The sequence below is a fragment of the Salvelinus fontinalis genome, chromosome 1 (genome assembly GCF_029448725.1).
Source record: "Salvelinus fontinalis isolate EN_2023a chromosome 1, ASM2944872v1, whole genome shotgun sequence".
NCBI classification, from domain to species: Eukaryota; Metazoa; Chordata; class Actinopteri; order Salmoniformes; family Salmonidae; genus Salvelinus; species Salvelinus fontinalis.
This window is the reverse complement of record NC_074665.1, coordinates 76,440,624-76,456,587: the sequence shown is the minus strand read 5'-3', so window position 1 is coordinate 76,456,587 and position 15,964 is coordinate 76,440,624. Positions and strand designations below refer to the sequence as shown.

At 46.7% G+C, this 15,964-nt stretch overlaps 1 protein-coding gene across 3 annotated transcripts in view; it reads right to left on the bottom strand.

Annotated features, from left to right (window-relative positions):
• The window catches only part of LOC129862202 (brain-specific angiogenesis inhibitor 1-associated protein 2-like protein 1), a 65,692-nt gene that overhangs the window by 26,893 nt on the left and 22,835 nt on the right, over positions 1-15,964 (bottom strand). For all 3 annotated transcript variants that reach the window (XM_055933627.1, XM_055933636.1, XM_055933644.1), the window contains 3 exons: positions 8,272-8,333; positions 6,623-6,694; positions 1,895-2,029 (listed from right to left, as the gene is read on the bottom strand). In XM_055933627.1, coding sequence (XP_055789602.1) covers positions 1,895-2,029; positions 6,623-6,694; positions 8,272-8,333 — 269 coding nt within the window. The remainder of the gene's footprint in view (positions 1-1,894; positions 2,030-6,622; positions 6,695-8,271; positions 8,334-15,964) is intronic.

Here is a 15,964-nt window from a genome sequence, read left to right as displayed (position 1 = left end):
GATAGGGGTCTCCTCTTCCAAACCCCCAGTTAGCTTCTGGGATAGAGAGAGACAACATTCTCCTCTTCCGAACTCCCAGTTAGCTAGTGCTTCTAGGATTTCAGTCAGAATAATAATAGAACATGTGTTGCATGTTAAAAAGAAACCCAGCTCACACACTGACACTCATCAACGTCGGACCGATGAAACCAGTCAATAAAGCAGGAGTGAAAGAGGAGTTATTGAGCAGAGCCAGAGTGGGTTTCACAGTGGGTTTCATCAACAGACAGCATCTCCTAGGGCCCATCTCTCACCTTGTTCTATTGATTTAATAAAGAAGTCTATGGTTAGGAAGACTATTACTCTGTATCCTCGGATTACTGTTAGGTGGCTAAATATGCTACCAGACACCACTGTTGCCATTTAAGGCAACATTTTTTTATGTATAAACTCTTCACCCGTTCCCAGTCCCACTACATCCTGTGAAGCCTGTCAGTGAGTGTATACTACCAACCAACTCCAGGCAAACTACCAGCTCCTAGGTGCACACTTCATACTCCAGAGTCGGCTGTACCCATAGCCAGTCAACACTTGAGAGCACAATACTCACACAAGATTGTACAGTGCTCCCACTCCCCACATTCACTAAAACACACTGTCCATTCTAATGTGATGAGAGGCATTTGATCCTCGATGAGCCTTCAGTGTTGCTTTATGCGTGAAGGGGCACGGCAGTGACGGCACTCCACTTGACATTAACACAAAGACTCTCCCTGCAGCTATAGGTGTGGTGGTACTGTGCATGTGTAGTGTTCATTTCCCTTCCATCTGTGCACTTTTTATGTACAGTTTTTCCTCCTTGCGGTGTGTGGCAAGATCAAGAAGCCAGCTGGACCTATGACTTTCCCTCAGGTTTACTGTCAATACAAACTTCATAAACTTCTTTCTTTGATATCCTCTTTGGCAGGCTTCTCCAATAGACGCCCCTCAGACCAAATTGGATTTTATTTGCCCACCCAATTTTTTAAAACAATTTTGGGACATAAAAGACAAAAAAATCACCAGGAATTTAGGAATATATATTCCCACTCGTAAATAAAGAGGTATATGTGATCGTATCCCAATGTAATCAAGGTTTGAAATGATTCTCCTTTTGTGAAATACTATATCTGTTTGGGATTATTGTGGTCATTTTGCAGTGTACAAAGTATTTATAACTATGTTCTGGGCCCCCGACCATCCACTCAAGAAAAAAAATCGGTCCACGGCTGAATGTAATTGGGAACCCCTGTTCTGTGGATTACTGCTCCATGTGTGTAAATCATTACTTTATAAGGAAGTCCATAGAAGGGTTCGGCATTGTTTGTGAAAACAAAACATGACAACCATGGCAACCAAGAGCAATAATGGTCTGTCTGGTTTTTATATTGAGACACATAGAGAAAAGGTGGTTTTGGATGAGGGTAAAGTCACGTGACCGTCTGTTAAAGTGCTCTCTATAGACCTCTGAGAAACTCAAGGAACCCAAGTACTTGCTCACACCATCAGAAAAAACTAACTGGACAGAGAGTCACTTCTCAGCTGATCATGTTGTTCCAAAATAAAATAAAAAGACACCCCATTTCAAAATGGAGAAAATTCTAAAAGTGGGACAAGGGCCTTTTCTGACTAGTATACACAAGGTGCATTGAGTGGACAGTCTGATCACTGTCCACTTGGTGAAATTAGATTACATCTGGTTCTAGTCTCACCTCGTTCTCCTTGGTTATTTAAGATCTGGTCCTAGTCTCACCTCGTTCTCCTTGGTTAATTAAGATCTGGTTCTAGTCTCACCTCGTTCTCCTTGATTAATTAAGATCTGGTTCTAGTCTCACCTCGTTCTCCTTGACTAATTCAGATCGGGTTCTAGTCTCACCTCGTTCTCCTTCTTCTCATACTTGGTGGCTTGTTTTCCCTGGCTCTTCCTCCGCAGCTTCTTCAGGTCCGTCTGAGAGCGCTCCAGAGAGTCCTGCTTCATTTTGTGCTCTGACTGGTACCGCTTGAATGTTGCCTGGATGAGAGATACAGAGGATAAGATAAGTTTGATGGAGAGGACTTTGGGGATATTGAGGAGGTGATAGAGGATATTGGTGATATTGAGGAGGTGATAGAGGATATTGGTGATATTGAGGAGGTGATAGAGGATATTGGTAATATTGAGGAGGGGATAGAGGATATTGGTGATATTGAGGAGGTGATAGAGGATATTGGTGATATTGAGGAGGTGATAGAGGATATTGGTAATATTGAGGAGGGGATAGAGGATATTGATAATATTGAGGAGGGGATAGAGGATATTGGTGATATTGAGGAGGGGATAGAGGATATTGGTGATATTGAGGAGGGGATAGAGGATATTGGTGATATTGAGGAGGGGATAGAGGATATTGGTGATATTGAGGAGGGGATAGAGGATATTTGTAATATTGAGGAGGGGATAGAGGATATTGGTGATATTGAGGAGGGGATAGAGGATATTGGTAATATTGAGGAGGGGATAGAGGATATTGGTGATATTGAGGAGGTGATAGAGGATATTGGTAATATAGAGGAGGGGATAGAGGATATTGGTGATATTGAGGAGGTGATAGAGGATAGTGGTGATATTGAGGAGGGGATAGAGGATATTGGTAATATTGAGAAGGGGATATGAGGATATTGGTAATATTGAGGAGGGGATAGAGGATATTGGTGATATTGAGGAGGGGATAGAGGATATTGGTGATATTGAGGAGGTGATAGAGGATATTGGTAATATTGAGGAGGGGATAGAGGATATTGGTGATATTGAGGAGGGGATAGAGGATATTGGTGATATTGAGGAGGTGATAGAGGATATTGGTAATATTGAGGAGGGGATAGAGGATATTGGTGATATTGAGGAGGTGATAGAGGATATTGGTAATATTGAGGAGGGGATAGATGATATTGGTAATATTGAGGAGGGGATAGAGGATATTGGTGATATTGAGGAGGTGATAGAGGATATTGGTGATATTGAGGAGGGGATAGAGGATATTGGTGATATTGAGGAGGGGATAGAGGATATTGGTGATATTGAGGAGGGGATAGAGGATATTGGTGATATTGAGGAGGGGATAGAGGATATTGGTGATATTGAGGAGGGGATAGAGGATATTGGTGATATTGAGGAGGGGATAGAGGATATTGGTGATATTGAGGAGGGGATAGAGGATATTGGTGATATTGAGGAGGGGATAGAGGATATTGGTGATATTGAGGAGGGGATATGAGGATATTGGTGATATTGAGGAGGGGATATGAGGATATTGGTGATATTGAGGAGGGGATATGAGGATATTGGTGATATTGAGGAGGGGATATGAGACTGTTTTTTTGTTGTTTTTACCCCTTTTTATCCCCAAAGTCTTGTCCCATTGCTGCAACTCAAGTACATCCTCCCGAAACGCAACCCTGCCAAGCCGCTGTCACGCCCTGGCCTTATTATTCTTTGTTTTCTTTATTATTTTAGTTAGGTCAGGGTGTGACATGGGTAATGTTTATGTTTTGTTGGTTTTGGGTGTTTATTTGGTAAAGGGGTTATGGGGTGTAGTAGATGGTTTTGTGTTGAGTGTATATGTCTAGCGTTGTCTATGTAAGAACGTTAGTAGCCTGTATGTTTGTGCACAACGTTTGTAGCTTCACGGTCGTTTTGTTATTTTGTTGTTTTGTTAAAGTGTTTTTGTGTCGTGTTCATCTTCGTGTTAAAATAAAAGAAGATGGCATATTTTCCAACTGCTGCATTTTGGTCCGTTAATCCGCCACACGATCGTGATAGAATTACCCACCATAGGACCAAGCGGCATGGAAGGCGGCAACAGGACCTACCCACAAAGGATTTCTGGACATGGGAGGAGATACTGGATGGTAAGGGGCCGTGGGATCAACCTGGAGAATATCGCCTCCCTCGTGAAGAGCTGGAGGCAGCGAAAGCCGAGAGGAGGCGATATGAGGAGGCAGCACGGAGACAAGGCTGGAAGCCCGTGAGTACAACCCAAAAATTTCTTGGGGGGGGCCTTAAAGGGAGTGTGGCGAAGTCAGGTAGGAAACCTGCGCCTACTCCCTGTACTTACCGTGGAGAGCGAGAGTACGGGCAGACACCGTGTTACGCAGTAGAGCGCACGGTGTCTCCTGTACGCGTGCATAGCCCGGTGCGGTACATTTCAGCTCCACGTATCGGCCGGGCTAGACTGAGCGTTGAGCCGTATGTCATGAAGCCGGCCCAACGCATCTGGTCACCAGTGCGTCTTCTCGGGCCGGCGTACATGGCACCAGCCTTACGCATGGTGTCCCCGGTTCGCCTACATAGGCCGGTGCGGGTTATTCCACCTCCCCGCACTGGTCAGGCGACGGGGAGCATAGAACCAGGTAAGGTTGGGCAGGCTCGGCGTTCAAGGGAGCCAGTACGCCTGCACGGTCCGGTATTTCCGGCGCCACCTCCCCGCCCCAATCCAGTACCACCAGTGCCTCCTCCACGCACTAGCTATATGGTGCGTGTCTCCAGCCCTTTACCACCAGTGTCTAAACCACGCACCAAGCCTCCTGTGTGTCCCCAGAGTCCTGTGCGTCCTGTTGCTGCTCCCCGCACTAGCCCTGAGATGCGTGTCCCCAGCCCGGTGCCACCAGTCCCGGCACCACGCACCAGGCCTACAGTGCGCCTCAGCCGGCAGGAGTCTGCCGTCTGCACAGCGTTGACTGAACTGCTCGTCTCCCCAGCGCCATCTGAGCCATCCGTCTCCCCAGCGCCATCTGAGCCATCCGTCTCCCCAGCGCCATCTGAGCCATCCGTCTGCAATGAGCCTGCAAAGCCGCCCGTCTGCCATGAGCCTGCAAAGCCGCCCGTCTGCCATGGAGCCGCTAGAGCCGTCCGTCAGACAGGATCTGCCAGAGCCGCCAACCAGACAGGATCTGCCAGAGCCGCCAACCAGACAGGATCTGCCAGAGCCGCCAACCAGACAGGAGCAGCCAGATCAGTCAGCTAGCCATGAGCAGCCAGATCCGTCAGCCAGCCATGAGCAGCCAGATCCGTCAGCCAGCCATGAGCAGCCAGATCCGTCAGCTAGCCATGAGCAGCCAGATCCGTCAGCTAGCCATGAGCAGCCAGATCCGTCAGCTAGCCATGAGCAGCCAGATCCGTCAGCTAGCCATGAGCAGCCAGATCCGTCAGCTAGCCATGAGCAGCCAGATCCGTCAGCCAGCCATGAGCAGCCAGATCCGTCAGCCAGCCATGAGCAGCCAGATCCGTCAGCCAGCCATGAGCAGCCAGATCCGTTAGCCAGCCATGAGCAGCCAGATCTGTCAGCCAGCCATGGGCCGTCCCTCAGTCCGGAGCTGCAGTCCCTCAGTCCGGAGCTGCAGTCCCTCAGTCCGGAGCTGCAGTCCCTCAGTCCGGAGCTGCCATTCCTCAGTCCGGAGCTGCCCCTTACCCTGGAGCTGCCCCTTACCCTGGTGCTGCCCCTTACCCTGGTGCTGCCCCTTACCCTGGTGCTGCCCCTTACCCTGGTACTGCCCCTTATCCTGGTACTGCCCCTGACCCTGGTACTGCCCCTTACCCTGGTACTGGTCCTTAGTCCGGAGCTGTCCCTTAGTCCGGAACTCCCCCTTAATGCAATGGGGTTAATGTGGAGGGGGGTCGTTTGGAGGAAGCCTAGGAGGTGGTTAGGTACTGTGGTGACGTGGGGACTACGACCAGAGCCGGAGCCGCCACCGTGGAGGGGAGCCCACCCAGACCCTCCCCTAGACTGTGTATGGTGCGCCCGGAGTTCGCGCCTCAAGGGGGGGGTTATGTCACGCCCTGGCCTTATTATTCTTTGTTTTCTTTATTATTTTAGTTAGGTCAGGGTGTGACATGGGTAATGTTTATGTTTTGTTGGTTTTGGGTGTTTATTTGGTAAAGGGGTTATGGGGTGTAGTAGATGGTTTTGTGTTGAGTGTATATGTCTAGCGTTGTCTATGTAAGAACGTTAGTAGCCTGTATGTTTGTGCACAACGTTTGTAGTTTCACGGTCGTTTTGTTATTTTGTTGTTTTGTTAAAGTGTTTTTGTGTCGTGTTCATCTTCGTGTTAAAATAAAAGAAGATGGCATATTTTCCAACTGCTGCATTTTGGTCTGTTAATCCGCCACACGATCGTGACAGCCGCACTGCTTCTTGACACAATGAACGCTTAACCCAGCTGTACCAATGTGTCTGAGGAAACACTGTACACCTGGCAACCGTGTCAGCGTGCATGCGCCCGGCCCGCCACAGGAGTTGCTAGAGCGCGATGGGACAAGGACATCCTGGTCGGCCAAACCCTCCCCTAACCCGGAGGACGCTGGGCCAATTGTGCATCGCCTTATGGGTCTCCCTGCGACACAGGCCGATATTGAACCAGGATCTATAGTAACGCAGTTATCACTGCGATGCAGTGCCTTAGACCGCTGCCTTAGACCGCTCGGGAGGCCCTGGAGACCATGTTTTAGTGTGTACTCACATACCTGTACACGTAGACATACAGACACCTACACAAACACGGATGCACTCACACACTCCTTGCTATTACATTGTACCTTGCCAAGGTCCTATAATGTCAAGGTACTTACAGTCATATATCTGACATCCATCTCTGTTTTCCTCTCCAGCTCAGAAATGATTTCTTTGTGGAACTGCTTGAACTGAAAAGAAAAGAATGTAGTTCAAGTCGATATATAAACGTATGACAATAATAATCATGGAAGGATGGTGACATCAGGATAGCAGTTGTGAGGCTGAGCCAGAGGAATATAGCTGTGATAATGGCTTTCTCAGTAAGGGGAATTCCAACAACAGGTCTGTCTTTAAAAAAAAAAAACATTGACTACTTTCTCCTTCTTTCCCTCTTACAGAAACACTACATGACCAAATGTATGTGGACACCTGCTTGTCTAACATCTCATTCCAAAATCATGGGCATTAATATGGAATTGGTCCCCCCTTTGCTGCTATAACAGCCTCCACTCTTCTGGGAAGGATTTCCACTTTATGTTGGAACATTGCTGCGGGGACTTGTTTCCATTCACCCGGAAGAGCATTAGTGAGGTCGGACACTGATGTTGGGCAATTAGGCTCGCAGTTGGCGAGCCAGGGCTCTGTGCAGGCCAGTCAAGTTCTCAACAAACCATATCTGTATGGCATTGTCATGCTGAAACAGGAAAGGGCCTTCCCCAAACTGTTGCCACAAAGTTGAAGCACAGAATTGTCTAGAATATCATTGTATGCTGTAGTGTTAAGATTTCCCTTCACTGGAACTAAGGGGCCTTCCCCAAACCATGAAAAACCCCAGACCATTATTCCTCCTCCACCAACATTTACAGTTGGCACTATGCATTGGGGCAGGTAGCATTCTCCTGGCATCCGCCAAACCCAGATTTGTCCATCAGACTGCCAGACGGTGAAGCCTGATTCATCACTCCAGAGAATGTAATATTCATCATACAAATCATCTTAAATTCAGTTAAGTTTCAAAGTTTATTTGCCACGTGCACAGGAAGCAACATGTGTAAAACAGTACAGTGAAACATTTTTACGTTTTAGAGTTCATTTCGTGAAATTCTACACATTTTGCCATGGGGCGTAGAGAAGATATTGCAATTTTATAACAAATTTCATGCAATTCTACACATTTTGCCATGGTTCGGAGAGGAAAATTTGCTGTTATATTCATTTTTTTCTCCACAGGTTTTATTATGATATGTGAGTGAGACTAGCAAAATCAAAGGCCCCCCCCCGGCTGGTAATTAGACCATGATTACTAAGTTTACATAGCTGGCCGCAGGAATAATTTACCAATCTATTTTGGCTAATTGTCAGTCACTGCTCGTCACACATAACAATAGAAAAACTGCTGATGGGGGGCTGGGCAGAGGGTGCAGGTTGTCCATCCCTGGTCTAAAAGACAAACAAAGTAGTAACAGTTGTCTTATGTCCAGGTGGTATTTCTCACTAGGCTTTGTTGTGTTCTGGGTGTGTTTAGAGGATAAGGGAGGCCTGCTAATTACTAGTCACAGTGAGAAAGAGAGAGTTGGCATAGGATGGCCCTATGGATGTGGGTGGACATGAGCACACAATCCAGGTCAAAGAGAATGGTAACCCTTGACTTCAGTCTGCCACTTAATTAGCAATTAGATGGTAAAATGGTAATTACATAACAAAAAAGGAATAATTACTATTTTACTAAGAGAAGAAGTGACAGTAGGTCAGCTGGGCAACTTACATTCTCCTCCAGCTCCAGGTGAACCTTCTTGTGCACCTCAGAGATTTCCATCAGAACCACACCTGTAGAAAACAGATCATACATCATACACAAGTAAGGGACATCTAGCCTGGGTGCCAGTCACAGTCCTGCTAGTCTATATTCGCTTTAGTCAACATACTGTTGACTAGGATACATCAGTGTGGACTCAATGCAGAAACTGTAAGACAACCAGGCTAAGGGAAACTACTGCATTTGAATATGCTGTGGACATCTATGATCCTTTCTCCTCACATTGCTTGGCGGCAACGATGTCCCTGATAGCCTAGCTGGCATGGGATAGGCTGAGACGTCACGAGGAGGACAATGGGTTTTCACCTCAAAGCTGCTGCATCTGTTCTTTCCCTATGCTTACAGAAGCAACTGTTACTTGTGGTCAAGAACAAAGCTTACTCTAGCCCTTATCAAAATGTAATGTGTATTTTACATCATGAGGAGTTTTTACATACTGCATGGAGGACTTTTCGGACAGTAATGTTTGAACAGTGGTAACTAAGTAGTCGCTACTGATCAGATCCACATAGTCTGACACAGAGACAGAAAAAACAACCATTGAACGCCATAGAGGAACATGGCACAATAGCAGTCATGCTGTAAACAGAAGTAGACAATGACAGCAAACAGACACAATGGGGTGACATCTAGAGGTTCTGTAGAGTATACTGTAATAATATTCCAGCATATTGTTAAGAATTAGTTGTGGTGCATTCTAGAACCACCTGCCACTAGCAGGTTTGCTTTTGACACAATGTAATATTGTATATGAGTTAGTGTTTTTTTCTATTCCCTTTGCAAACACCTGCAACCACCGTCCAATCACTCCTATCACCTCAGTATTAATTCAATACGACTGGCCCTGTGAGAACATATTAACAGACTCAACCCAAACACACTGAGTATACATACATTAGGCGCACACACACACACACACACACACACACACACACACACACACACACACACACACACACACACACACACACACACACACACACACACACACACACACACACACACACACACACACCTGGTGTGACCCCAGGCAGGCCTGCTTATACAGAGCTGTACCTCTCTGGCCGACTACAGCTTCAACAACATTTCCCTCTGATAGTCAATAGTACGTAGTGGTAAATGCTGCCATTGCACATCAGGGGGGGGTTGCTGGGCTCTGGGCAGGCTGATATACAGCACCAACAACAGCCTGCTGCAGAAGGAGAGGGATGGTGTTCAAACAGGCTGCAGAGCGAGGGATGGTGTGCAGTGAGAGGGATGGTGTGCAGTGAGAGGTATGGTGTGCAGTGAGAGGGATGGTGTGCAGTGAGAGGGATGGTGTGCAGTGAGAGGGTTGGTATGCAGTGAGAGGGTTGGTTTGTATTGAGAGGGTTGGTTTGTAGTGAGAGGGATGGTGTGCAGTGAGAGGGTTGGTGTGCAGTGAGAGGGATGGTGTGCAGTGAGAGGGTTGGTGTGCAGTGAGGGTTGGTGTGCAGTGAGAGGGTTGGTGTGCAGTGAGAGGGATGGTTTGCAGTGAGAGGGATGGTGTGCAGTGAGAGGGATGGTGTGCAGTGAGAGGGATGGTGTGCAGTGAGAGGGATGGTTTGCAGTGAGAGGGATGGTGTGCAGTGAGAGGGATGGTGTGCAGTGAGAGGGATGGTGTGCAGTGAGAGGGATGGTGTGCAGTGAGAGGGATGGTGTGCAGTGAGAGGGATTGGTGTGCAGTGAGAATGATGGTGTGCAGTGAGAATGATGGTGTGCAGTGAGAGGGATGGTGTGCAGTGAGAGGGATGGTGTGCAGTGAGAGGGATGGTGTGCAGTGAGAGGGATGGTGTGCAGTGAGAGGGATGGTGTGCAGTGAGAGGGGTGGTTTGCAGTGAGAGGGATGGTGTGCAGTGAGAGGGATGGTGTGCAGTGAGAGGGATGGTGTGCAGTGAGAGGGATGGTGTGCAGTGAGAGGGATGGTGTGCCGTGAGAGGGAGGGTATGCAGTGAGAGGGAGGGTTTGTAGTGAGAGGGATGGTGTGTAGTGAGAGGGATGGTGTGTAGTGAGAGGGATGGTGTGCAGTGAGAGGGATGGTGTGCAGTGAGAGGGATGGTGTGCAGTGAGAGGGATGGTGTGCAGTGAGAGGGTTGGTGTGCAGTGAGAGGGTTGGTGTGCAGTGAGAGGGATGGTGTGCAGTGAGAGGGGTGGTGTGCTCTGAGAGGGATGGTGTGCAGTGAGAGGGATGGTGTGCAGTGAGAGGGATGGTGTGCAGTGAGAGGGATGGTGTGCAGTGAGAGGGATGGTGTGCAGTGAGAGGGATGGTGTGCAGTGAGAGGGATGGTGTGCAGTGAGAGGGATGGTGTGCAGTGAGAGGGATGGTGTGCAGTGAGATGGGTGGTGTGCAGTGAGAGGGGTGGTGTGCAGTGAGAGGGGTGGTGTGCAGTGAGAGGGATGGTGTGCAGTGAGAGGGTTGGTTTGTAGTGAGAGGGATGGTTTATAGTGAGAGGGATGGTTTGTAGTGAGAGGGATGGTTTGTAGTGAGAGGGATGGTTTGTAGTGAGAGGGATGGTTTGTAGTGAGAGGGATGGTGTGCAGTGAGAGGGATGGTGTGCAGTGAGAGGGATGGTTTGTAGTGAGAGGGATAGTTTGTAGTGAGAGGGATGGTGTGCAGTGAGAGGGATAGTTTGTAGTGAGAGGGATGGTGTGCAGTGAGAGGGATGGTTTGTAGTGAGAGGGATAGTTTGTAGTGAGAGGGATGGTGTGCAGTGAGAGGGATGGTGTGCAGTGAGAGGGATGGTTTGTAGTGAGAGGGATGGTTTGTAGTGAGAGGGATGGTGTGCAGTGAGAGGGATGGTTTATAGTGAGAGGGATGGTTTGTAGTGAGAGGGATGGTTTGTAGTGAGAGGGATGGTTTGTAGTGAGAGGGATGGTTTATAGTGAGAGGGATGGTTTGTAGTGAGAGGGATGGTTTGTAGTGAGAGGGATGGTTTGTAGTGAGAGGGATGGTTTGTAGTGAGAGGGATGGTTTGTAGTGAGAGGGATAGTTTGTAGTGAGAGGGATGGTGTGCAGTGAGAGGGATGGTGTGCAGTGAGAGGGATGGTGTGCAGTGAGAGGGATGGTTTGTAGTGAGAGGGATAGTTTGTAGTGAGAGGGGTGGTGTGCAGTGAGAGGGATGGTTTGTAGTGAGAGGGATGGTGTGCAGTGAGAGGGATGGTTTGTAGTGAGAGGGATGGTGTGCAGTGAGAGGGATGTTTGTAGTGAGAGGGATAGTTTGTAGTGAGAGGGATGGTGTGCAGTGAGAGGGATGGTGTGCAGTGAGAGGGATGGTTTGTAGTGAGAGGGATGGTTTGTAGTGAGAGGGATGGTTTGTAGTGAGAGGGATGGTTTGTAGTGAGAGGGATGGTTTGCAGTGAGAGGGATAGTTTGTAGTGAGAGGGATGGTGTGCAGTGAGAGGGATGGTTTGTAGTGAGAGGGATGGTTTGTAGTGAGAGGGATGGTTTGTAGTGAGAGGGATGGTTTGTAGTGAGAGGGATGGTGTGCAGTGAGAGGGATGGTGTGCAGTGAGAGGGATGGTGTGCAGTGAGAGGGATGGTTTGTAGTGAGAGGGATAGTTTGTAGTGAGAGGGATGGTGTGCAGTGAGAGGGATGGTTTGTAGTGAGAGGGATGGTTTTCATCATCACCTGCTGATTTCCTCTGACATCCCATCTCCCTTATTCCGCTCTCCCCCTCTCCTTTACTCTCGACCCTCTCTCTCTTTCCCTCCCTCTCCCCCCTCCATCCTTGTACTCCTCTCCATCTTAAGTTGTTTTAACCGCTGCGACCGGGAGGCCCATGGGGCGGCGCACAATTGACCCAGCGTCGTCCGGGTTAGGGAGGGTTTGGCCGGCAGGGATATCCTTGTCTCATCGCGCAGTATCGACTCCTGTGGCGGGCCGGGCGCAGTGCACGCTGACCAGGTCGCCAGGTGTATGGTGTTTCCTCCAACCCGGCTGGCTTCCGGGTTGGATGTGCATTGTGTCAACAAGCAGTGCGGCTTGGTTGGGTTGTGTTTCGGAGGACGCATGGCTCTCGACCTTTGCCTCTCCCGAGTCCGTACGGGAGTTGCAGCGATGAGACAAGACTAACTACTACCAATTGGATACCGCGAAATTGGGGTAAATTTTTTTTATATAAAATAAAAGATGTTTTAACCAGGCAGATGACTAGCTAAGGACATTTGACCCTGTAATCCTCCACATTGCTCTGGTCTTAGTCTCAGTGATCTGTGTGCTACAGGGTTTTCTGTAAAATACATCTCTCTCTCTCAAAACATTACAACTGAATCTGGTTCTGCTGTCTCCAGATTGACCTACCCTGATAAGGATACATATTATTACACTTTTAGAAAAAAAGTGCTATCTATGTCACGCTCGTTGATGGAAGAATCAGACCAAGGTGCAGCGTGGTAAACGTACATCATTTTATTTGACGAACACAAAAAAAACTATAAACTACAACCGAACGTGAAGCTACATGCAGTGCAGTACTCAACTACACACAAACAAGATCCCCCAAACTAAATGTGGAAAAAAGGCTGCCTAAGTATGATCCCCAATCAGAGACAACGATAGACAGCAAAGAAATAGAAAAACTAGAACGCCCACCCTAATCACACCCCGACCGAACCAAATAGAGAAATAAAAAGGCTCTCTAAGGTCAGGGCGTGACAATCTATGTAGAACCTAAAAGGGTACTTCATCTGTCCCCATAGCAGAACCCTTTGAAGAACCATTTTTGGTTCCAGGTAGATCCCTAGAACCCTTTTGGGTTCCATGTAGGATCTTTTTCAGAGAGGGTTCTACATGGAACTCAAAATAGTTCTCCCTGCAAACAAAAAGTATTCTACCTGGACTCAAAACAGGTTATCCTATGGGGACAGCTGAAGAACCCTTTGGGAACCATTTTTTCTAAGAGTGTACCCAGTAAAGGATACATAGTATTGTTCATAATACTGTATAGATAGGTATATGTGTACATCTCCAAACACTGCTTCATCTACAATATAAGAATGAATAATACTAGCCTTACATTCAGCTATAGTTACATCCACTATAATCAAAGGCTTCACAGCTTGACTGACTGTCTGTTTGTGGTGGGTCATTTGGGAAACCACCCAGTAATGATGATAAGACTTGTATCCCAGCCTTATCCTAGATGTCTTCAGATAGTGCTAGGTGGTGGCCATAGTCTCATTGTGATGTCTGGTTTTACAGTGACTTAATAACAACTTGATCATTATTATTGAAACATCCTTATACCTCTGTGGTTTATGGTGGTTTTGATAGCACAGAAAACTATGTCCATCATCCTTCACATTGTTACCAGGTGATGTAGTTCATGAACGGTGTAGGCCTCTGGTAACAGAATACCTGTCGTTCCCTCATAAGAGTCTAATAGAGAAACATGGTGTGGAAAAACATAACTTTATTAGATGACAAATTACAATAGATTTCAACAGGTGATCTGTTCAGGTTATTCATACGCACCTGTATTACTAATATGCTAAACAGCATTGGAATAAACTCAAACCTTTGTATCTATGGCTGACTGAGCTATGTGCAGTTACATTTATATTTTAGCAGACACTCTTATCCAGAGCAACTTACAGTAGTGAGTCCATACATTTTCATACTGGTCCCCTCTGGGAATCAAACCCACAACCCTGTTGTTATAAACACCATGCACTACCAACTGAGCCACACAGGACCTAATGCACATGTGTGACAAAGGGCCTAATCCACACAATGTGACCAAAGCAGTGACATTTGAACATTGAGATAGTAATGCTGCACTTCGAGATAGTCGTCACTCTCATAAAACAATAATGATAAATCGTACAGGGTCATGTCACAGCAAGAGTCTGACGCAATATGGACAACACCTATCTGAGTCACGGCCAACGATATCGCAATCTTGAAGCCACACATTCCAATGACAGGTAGGGAGAGTGAGTGTTGTGATGTTGCCATGGTTGGAAGTCTTTGTTCTCTGATATTACATGGATATGAATCAGAGATTGGTGTCACTCAGCTCCAGGCCCATAGAGCTAACGTGCACGCACACACACAGCCTTGAGAAGGCTAATAGTACTGGAGTGTATAGTGGCTGTTTTATGGGCTCCTGACCAATTCTGCTATTTTGTGTGTTTTTTCACTGATTTTAACTTTTTTTGTAGATAATGTTTCCGCCATCGTTTCTTAGGAACTAAAAGATCTTCAGGACATCAGACAGCAATCACTAACCTCGATCTGGATGAAGACTATCATAGTGGCCAGTGATTTTAATGCAGGAAAACTGAAATCCGTTTGACCTAACTTCTATTAACATGTCACCTGTGCAACAAGAGGCATAAAACTCTAGATCCACACACAGACACATACAAAGCTTTCCCTCGCCCTCCATTTGGAAAATCTGACCATAACTCTAGGCTCCTGATTCCTGCTTACAAGCGAAAACTCAAACAGGAATTACCAGTGACACGGTCTATACAGAAGTGGTCCGATGAAGCGGATGCTAAGCCCCAGGACTGTTTCGCTAGCACAGATGTTCTGGGATTGATCCTATATCATTGAGGAGTCAGTCACCAGCTTCATTAATAAGTGCATAAACGATGTCATCCCCACAGTGACTGTACGCACATATCCCAACCCGAAGCCATAATCCGCACTGAGCTAAAGGCTAGAGCTGCCGCTAACCCAGACACTTTTTAGATATCTTGCTACGGCCTCCTACGAACCATCAAACGAGAAAAGCATAATTACAGGACTAAGATCGAATCCTATTAATACCGGCTTGTCGGATGTGGCAGGGCTTGCAAACTCTCATGGATTACAAATCAAATCACAGTTTATTTGTCACGTACGCCAAATACAACAGGTGTAGACCTTACGGTGTAAATGCTTACTTACAGGCCCTAACCAACAGTGCAATTTTTAAGTAAAAAATAGGTATTAGGTGAACAATAGATAAGGAAATAAAAAAACAGTAAAAAGACAGTGAACAATAACGAGGCTACAGTTGAAGTCAGAAGTTTACATACACCTTAGCCAAATACATTTAAACTCAGTTTTTCACAATTCCTAGTAAAAATTCCTTGTCTTAGGTCAGTTAGGATCACCACTTTATTTTAAGAATGTGAAATGTCAGAATAATAGTTGTTAGAATGATTTATTTCAGCTTTTATTTCTTTCATCACATTCCCAGTGGGTCAGAAGTTTACATACACTCAATTCGTATTTGGTAGCATTGCCTTTAAATTGTTTAACTTGGGTCAAACGTTTTGGGTAGCCTTAGACAAGCTTCCCACAATAAGTTGGGTGAATTTTGGCCCATTCCTCCTGACAGAGCTGGTGTAACTGAGTCAGGTTTATAGGCCTCGTTGCTCGCACACGCTTTTTCAGTTCTGCCCACAAATGTTCTATAGGATTGAGGTCAGGGCTTTGTGATGGCAATCCAATACTATGACTTTGTTGTCCTTAAGCCATTTTGCCACAACTTTGGAAGTATGATTGGGGTCATTGTCCATTTGGAAGACCCATGTGCGACCAAGCTTTAACTTCCTGACTGATGTCTTGAGATGTTGCTTCAATATATCCACATAATTGTCCTTCCTTGTGATGTACACTAAGTTGACTGT